This window comes from Eschscholzia californica, unplaced genomic scaffold (assembly GCF_041429995.1).
Source record: "Eschscholzia californica isolate CP2 unplaced genomic scaffold, dmEscCali1.0.p SCAF_1, whole genome shotgun sequence".
Lineage (NCBI taxonomy): Eukaryota > Viridiplantae > Streptophyta > Magnoliopsida > Ranunculales > Papaveraceae > Eschscholzia > Eschscholzia californica.
In genome coordinates, this window is record NW_028238198.1 from 7048757 (window position 1) to 7057646 (window position 8890).

General features: G+C 36.4%; 1 protein-coding gene across 1 annotated transcript; it reads right to left on the minus strand.

Moving 5' to 3' along the window:
* Positions 1-8143: 8143 nt before the first annotated feature.
* On the minus strand, positions 8144-8890 carry LOC147563676 (uncharacterized). The gene has a single exon (XM_086639632.1). It carries the CDS (start codon positions 8747-8749, stop codon positions 8357-8359), a length of 393 nt encoding a protein of 130 aa, XP_086495758.1. The 5' UTR covers positions 8750-8890; the 3' UTR covers positions 8144-8356.

The following is an 8890-nucleotide window of genomic DNA, read 5'->3' on the forward strand; positions in this document are numbered from 1 at the left end:
AAAAGAGAATCAAGATCACATCTAAGAACTTTAAAGATGTTTTGCTCATCTTGTCAATTAGGGAAAAGTCAGAGACTTCCCTTTCACATATCTGATAGCACAACATCAGCTCCTCTTCAGCTAGTTCACTGTGACATTTGGGGACCAGCCCCAGTCACTACAAAGACAGGAATAAGATACTACATCCTCTTCCTTGATGACTATAGTAGATTCTTCTGGATATACCCTATGAAGTTTAGGTCAGAAAGCTTAAAGTGTTTTCAGCACTTTCAGACACAAAATGAAAGGCTCTTTTCATTACCTATAAAGTGCTTCCAAAGTGATAGAGCACCTGAACTTAGCAAAGGAGAATTTCATACTCATCTCACTAAGTGTGGGATTGTGTTCAGAAGCTCCTGCCTATATACTCCTGAACAAAATGGTCGGGCTGAAAGAAAAAACAGACAAATCACATCTGTGGGTAATACATTGCTATTTCAAGCATCTATGCCAAAGGAATTTTGGTTTCATGCCTATGCTGCTGCAACTTACATCATAAACAGAACCCCAAGTAAGCTTTTTTCTTATAAAACCCCTTATGAATTACTTTTTGATAAAACTCCTAATTATGCTATGATCAAAGTATTTGGTTCACTTTGCTACCCTTATTTGGGAAATACTAAGAGTGATAAGCTAAGCCCCAAATCCTCCAAATGTGTATTCATTGGTTACAGTCTCACACACAAGGGATACAAGTGTCTGGACATTGAGACAGGAAGGGAATATGTCTCAAGACATGTTATTTTTGATGAATTTACATTCCCTTATGCCACTGATAAGTCACCCATTAAGTCCAAGCTAGACACAGATTCCACTTCCACCTATCAGATTTTTCAGCTTCCTTCACTCCCATCCAATGTGGACATGTCTGCTCCATCTTATCACTCCACATATTCCCTAGATGATCATACATTTCCATTTTCTTCTCCCACTGCATCCTCAGTAGAACATGTCCCTTCTCTTCATTCATCACATAGTCCCACTCAACTTGATCACACTCAGGATGAAGTATCCTCTGATTTAAATTCTCACCCTATGCAAACAAGGCTCAAAAGTGGTATTGTTAAACCCAAAACCATCCCTGATCATGTGGCCCACTTCTCTGTCCCTCATGTTCTTGCTTCTGTTCACAAAGTCCCATTACCCTCTATAGCAGAACCTACAAGTTATAAGATTGCTATTAAGGACCCAAATTGGAAGAAGGCAATGGAAGATGAATTTCAGGCTTTGATGGGAAATGAGACTTGGTCTCTTATACCTAAAACTTCTAATATGAATATACTTGAGTGTAAATGGGTGTTCAAAGTTAAGTATAATTCAAATGGGACTATTGAGAGATACAAGGCCAGACTTGTGGCTCAAAGGTATACTCAGCAAGAGGGTATTGACTATGTGGAGACTTTTAGCCCAGTTGTCAAGATTCAGACTGTTAGAGTGGTCCTTACTGTGGCAATCTCACACCATTGGCCCATCCAGCAGCTTGATGTGTCAAATGCCTTTCTTTATGGGCATCTTACAGAGACTGTCTATATGAAACAACCACCAGGGTTTGTTAATCATCAATCTCCTGATTTTGTTTGTCATCTTCATAAGGCTCTTTATGGTCTTAAACAAGCACCAAGGGCTTGGTTTACAAGGTTTTCTGCATATCTTCAAAATTGGGGTTTTCTTAGGAGTGCTTCTGACCCTCAATGTTTGTGTTTACTTCTGCTGGTCAAATGATGGTTTTTCTTCTATATGTAGATGATATCATCCTTACTGGTACCTCAGCTTCTCTCCTAGACCAACTGTTTGCTGCTTTGGCTGAGGAATTTGCTATGAAAAGACTTGGAAACATTAACTATTTTTTGGGTATTGAGGTTCAGAGAACTCCCTCCTCATTACTTCTTACTCAAACTAAATATACTCTTGAGCTATTGGACAAGTCAGGGCTTTCTGATTCTAAGCCTAGTTTGGTTCCCATTTCAGCAGGGAAGAGGGTGTCTAAATTAGATGGTGAGCTCCTAGACAATCCTATCTTCTATAGGAGCATGGTTGGTGGGTTGCAGTATGCCACCATGACCAGACCTGATTTGACTTATAGTGTCAACTACCTGTCACAATTTATGCATGAGCCAAGAACTGCTCACTTGATTCTTCTTAAGAAAGTACTCAGATACCTGAAAGGGACTATTGGAGCAGGTATAGCTATTCAATTAGGAGATGTGTCCATTCTAAAGGGCTTTTCTGACTCAGATTGGGCAGGATGTCCAGATATTAGAAGATCCACAAGTGGATATTGTGTTTTTCTGGGTTCTTCTTTAGTGTCATGGTCTTCTAAGAAGAACACAACTGTGTCTAGGTCCTCCACTGAAGCTGAGTATCGTGCTCTGTCAATGGCTACATCTGAGTTGTTATGGCTGTCTTATTTGTTGGAAGAACTTGGGGTTTCAATTTTTGCTCCACTTAGTTTGTCATGTGACAACATGGGTGCCAAGTTTTTGGCATCCAATCCAGTATTTCATGCTCGAACCAAGCACATTGAGATAGATTATCATTTCATTCGAGACTTAGTTGTGAATTCGACTTTGGACATCAAGTTTGTTTCCTCTGAAGCAAATTTGGCTGACATATTCACCAAGGGTATTCTCTTCTCTCAGTTCGATTTCATTCGCAGCAAACTCATGATTCTTTCCACTACGAATCATGAGTTTGAGGGGGGCTGTAAGAGAGAGAACATCCCTAGGCATATGGTCGAACACATTGAAGAAGAAGAAGACAAAGGCAACTGATTTAACTACCACAGTTTTATGGGCGCTCACGCACTTAAATGGAAGCACTCACATTATCTCAAGGAGGCACACATGGAGAGGGTGCGAATAGTAATAATATGGTTAGACTAACTAATTGATAAATTAGTTAGTTAAGTTCTGTTAGTTTCTTTACTCTTTCTCTCTAAACCTTCTCATATATAAGAGGGCTTATTGTAATAGAACGACTCAATTGAGTTGAGAAGAAATAAAAATTACTTTCAAGAAACTCAGGTTTTTCACTGTGAAATATGAGCTTCATAAGGATGATGAATAGAGAAGGATGATGATCAAAAGAATTAGATTATTAAGATAGTTCGCTTCGAATTTGATAAATGAAAATCCAATAACAATGAAGTCAGTTAACTTTGCTTGGGCTTTGGTGAAAACGTTTCAATTGTAAAGTTATGAAAGAATATAAGAACAAAAGGGTAATCGATTAAATAAGAGGGGTACACAATAATCTTATGATAAAAAAAAATTCACATTTTTTTTTCTAGCTTCAACCCACCCTTTAAATCAAAGAAACCCATTTGTGGAATCAACCTTCATGTATAATGATGACTAGTTAACAATGTATAATGATTACTAGTTAACAAACTTATAACCTTAACTCTATACGGCAGAGTTTCAACAAAAAAAAACTCTATAGAGCAGAAAGACCCTTTGGTTTCCTCATCACATCAAATATGTTACAAGGATTTGAACAAAAAAAAATATATGTTACAAGACCTCATATGTGTATCATTTTTTTTTTTTTTTTTTTGAAACCAAGGGAATCATTTCCATTAATAAGTGATAAAATCACATCGTTTACATGGATGATACATCATTCTTATTTTTCTCCTCTGAAAACTTCATGAGAGTTACATACCTTTAAATGCAAAGTGCCTCATGCAGAGAAAGAAATGGGACTAGACACTGACTCAAACAAAAGACCCTAAAGGCCGACAAAAGATCCTAAAGATCGTGAATGAAAAGACCCTAAAGGTCGACAAAATATTACAGTAAAACTTATAAAAGAACCACCGCATTCTTGCCGGAAAACCGTCGCCGTCACCGGAAAACCGCCGCCGACACCGGAAAACCGCCGCTGCCGCCAGAAAACTGCCTCCGTCACCGGAGAATCGTCGCCATCACACCACCATAGAAATCACATTTCCACCACACCACCTTCACGAAGCACCACCCGATCTTGCCGTAGAAACCAATAGCTCCACCACCACCACCCATCACCATCAATAAAACACCACCACCACCCACCCCCTGCATTTAAAAACACCATAATCACGGTCTCTCTCCTTGACGCACACGCTCTCTCCTCCTCCCGCCCGTTACTTCCTCTATCTTTCTCTTTGTAATTTGTGATAATATATCTTCATCAAAAACCATAACCTTAGGTTTCTTGATAAACAAATAATCTCTTATGTCTTCCAATTTAAAAGATCTAATCTAATTGTTGAATCAAAACATCTAGGGTAAAGATTATGACTTGATTATGACTTAACCGCCCAGACCAACCAAGATTTGCAGATATTGTTTAATTAAGGTTTGAGTATAGATCTCATCTGAAGTTCATAATTTTGAGATGAGTTTTTGGATTGTGAGATTAAGGATGGGGCCAATCTTGTGATCAATGTGATTTTGAGATGAGTTTTTGGATTGTAAGATTAGGGTTTGATTATAGATCTCATCTTCCAACTTACCAGTTTAAACCACCGTCCTTCACCGTCTTCTCCCAGATGATCAATTTTGATGAAGAGATAGATAGAGAGAGAAAAAAGGTAGTTGTATCTTTTCCTCCATTGTTGGTGATCAGAGAAATCTACATAGAAGAGGAAACAGAAGAACAAAAAAACAGAAATACATAGAAGAGGAAACTCCGGCGGCGGAAATTAATATATTTTTTTTCATGAAGTATTATTGTTTTTGAAAATTAAAATGACAAGTTTTAGCTCTATAATCAGGCACTATTCAATGGGACCATCACTATAAATCTATTATTTCTCCTCTCGGTGTCCAGGGATTTTACTAAATATCTATCTTGGGAGATTTAGACATCCACCACTATTTATTTTTTAATATTACGACTACACTTCTAAAATGATAATCGTTCAGGCATTAACCCCCAATAGCCTATTTCTCGTCATATGCCCTTTACACGAAGGGTGTGTGAATCACGCGCTTTTTCTCGGACGAAACTACCCTCATCTTAATTTGATAAAAACACCAGACAAAATTGAGGTCAGAAAGCTACCCTTGTGCAAGGTGAACACGGAACAACAAGTAAAGGAATGAATTGTGGCACCAAGAATCAAAAGAACAGACGACGTTGAAAACTTGAAATTCCGCCAACCATAATTTGAGGAATTGTGAGATGAGTGTGGGATTGAGAAATAGAAACATCAGCAACTGATTTCATGGGTTGATCAGGCCTTGGGATTCCGTTGAGAAAACCAGTGATAATACTGTAAATAGCATTGAAGATTAAAGTTGTACCTAAATCCGATGATTGATTAATGGAAGGGCAAGAACAATTGGAATGTACGTCTCTAAATCACCCACGGAACCGCCTAGTTCTGACCATATTGAAGTTTTTAGCTTGAAATTTTTGTTGTACGTAAAAGCAACTCCGCCATCCATTTTAGAAGTGAAGACATTCGGTTTGGAGGCTCCATTTTTCATTGATGCCGAAGAGAAGGAGAATGAAGTTCTCATCTTACCTAAGCTTAGCTTTTGAAAGCTCCCAAAGGCATCTAACATAACTACGAACCCCCTTAACAAAATCTCTAACATTACTCAGGGTTGCAGTTTAGTAGCAACCAATGGATCAACAATAATTGCGAAAGAAGCAAATAGTACTACTCAATCTCCTTTAGATTTCTTAAACCCTAATTTCAATGAACTTAGTGATTATGGAATTCCCCTGTGATCAGTTAATCTATATATGACGAACTCCATGACCTGCTAAGATGCCTGAGGGTCAGCAGGAAATTGGTAATAAGAGTGAATTTGATTACGTTTAGTGCATGAAAAAGAAAATTTGAAGATTGATTCACAGAGTTTTTCCACATTTTGAGGGAGCTTGAAAATAGAGATTGAAAAGTGAAATTGGGCGATGAAGGTTGTACAAAGAGATGGACGCTAGTGGTAAAGCAGGAAGGGAAGCCTTAAGACGAGAGTGGTTTCATCCCAGAGGAAGTGTGATTTTCACGCCACATAAGCTATTTGACGGGAAATAGAACAGGGGGGTACACAAGTATACATCTATGTTTATGGTTTTATGGTGTTTTTAACCACGCTAACATGTTATTCAATTTGTAGTTAACTCAGCATATTTCGCAAATTAGTGTTCGGTTTTGGATTTGCAACTTCTCATACCTCAAATAGAAATTAGCCCTAATCACATCATAAGAAGATATTGAATGTTTATATCCTACTTCTCACCAAACTTAACAATGTCAAATGTCTATCATATGAGCATTATTAGCTAATAGAACTAAACACCACTAACATTTCTCTAAAATATTATTCATTGTTCCTATCATGGATCTTATCGGAGCAACATAGACGCACAATTTTCAACTCGAACAATTTAATACATGTATCGTTCAGTCGGCCTTCCCCCAACAAATTTCAACTCACAAATGAAAATCAAAAAGCCAATTTTGTATATATATCTTGAAAGATTAGATAGAGGTTAGTGGATCCATCAAAACTCAATTTTACAATGAGGTTAAAGACCGACAAAACTAAAACGAAATTAATATCAAGAGATCGTTGCATCATATGAAAAGTCTATTGCTTAGTGAAGTCAACAAGCATGATTTCAAGTTTCAATAATGAGAATTTGAAAATAATTATAACAATTCCTCATTAATTCAAAACATAAAGTCACAAATTTAACATTAATAACGAAAATATGAAACTATTAATATTAATCCAAGTTCAACATAAAACGATCATCACACATATCACACATTTTAACTCCAAAACAATTAATCTCTTCCAATTGAAGTGTTTTATCATAATGAAAGGCAATCCCTAAGTGTTCAGCCATAAAGATGTTAGCCTTCTCCTTTTAAAGTGAGTGGCTTATCAAAGACAGTGTACAAGCCTTTGGACCAAGTTAAAAGAAAGATGGTGTGTGCAACTGGTAAAACTTGTTGTGTCCGTAAAACCTGCACATTTTCGGGTTGACTACGCTGGCTCATGGAAGAGGTCAACTTGTTCAATGTGAATTCTCACCCAAGAGTTAATAAAACATAAGTTCTATGAGTTGCTCTAGATAGGAGATCTTCTTTTAGGAACTGCAGTGCCCCGAGAAATAAATATCCAAATTCCCAAGTTATTTCTAATATGCAATAACAAAGAACAAGTAAAAAGAGAAATTCAAGAAAGCTAGAAAATTGTTAGATTGAGCCTAATAAGATCATCTCTAAGGATTTGCATTTTCCTAACGGGCAAATCTGAAAATTTCACTAATGTTGCTACATTCACACATGAGTATTCCATGGGTAGAGAAATAACAAATAAGAAGTGAAATAATGAAAATCCCCCAGTGTTAGCAAAATGAGATTTTGGATAAAATAAGAATTTGGACAAAATAAGATTTTGGAGAGAACTAAAATATGATTTTTCTATTTCAGGTTCCCCATTCCTCTTTATTCAAGTAAGACACAATTTTATTGATTGTTCCAATCCTTTAATAACTATCTAGCTAATACATGTTCACCATTTTGGATAATTCATACTATAATGAAAACAAGTATTCGTGTTTCTTGGATCCATTTCTTGAGTTCCATAAGATTCGTACCGATAATGAAATTTTAGATGAAAAATTTGGCTCAAACTGCGAAAACCAAGTAAATCTATTGAAGCCAAAGAAGCAATTGAAAAGACATATCCATTAACGCGCCTCTTGTGCATTTAATTTAGAAGTTTGAATGGTTTTACGTGAAATGGAAAATGAAAACTATTAGGCTCACACGATGTTCATGAATAAGTGGGATACAGACAAAGATAAAAAGTATATGTTTTTCTACTGAATTCGATTACAGAAGTCATAATTCATATGAGATACTTTTAACAAATGTCCAACTAAATTTCACAAGTAAATGGATGTGGTTGGTCAAATTTTAGCTCTAAAAGCGCCATTCTTTCATAATCAGACACTATTCAACACGAACATCATCATAAATCTATTATTTCTCCCATAGCGATTTTAATGATATTTGTATTGGGAGATTTTAGCCCTAATCACCAAACTGAACAATGTCATTGTTCATATCATGGATCTAATTAGAGACGCACAATTTTCAACTCGAAAACAATTGATTCATATTGAAGTGTTTGATCACAGGATCATCATCAGATACAAAATTAAACTAAAAATTCTTGCATAATATTCAAAATCACAACAAAACAAAGAAAAACGATATTAAATCAAACTTGATCTTAAACAAATAAAACAAGTAGCAATGAAACAGCTTATCTGTAGTTAAGATCTGGATCTAGATGGATCTGGATCAATCATCTCTCTTCAATTTCTGAACACGTTGATTAAGTTGTTCAAGACGAACAACAAGATTTGTAACAGAGTAAAGAAGCCAGTAGAAAACAAGAGCAGCAGCTATCAATAAAGCATTTCTTTGACTCTTCATGATTGATTTCTCATGGCGAATATGTTCACTTGGAGTACAAGAATGTCCTTCACAAGTAGGTCTTGTTTCGTATTTCCAGTAAATGTCCATTAACAAGAACAAACAGAAAGGTACTATTGATAAAAAGGGTTTCAGTAGGTTACGAGTAACAGCGATCAAACCTTTCCTGAGACGATCTAAACCAGGTAAAGTTAATAATAGAAGCATGATTACCTCTGCACCTGCTGCGTAACCTAGTACAACCCACTCTAACGCCATTTTATCGATCGAGATTTGAAGAATGAAAACCCTAAATTCGAAAACCCCAATTTGAAGAATGGAACCCTAGTTTTTGGTGATTTCTGCAATGATGATACGGACGGTTGAGAAATAGACAGATTTAATACGGTGTTGTTGGAC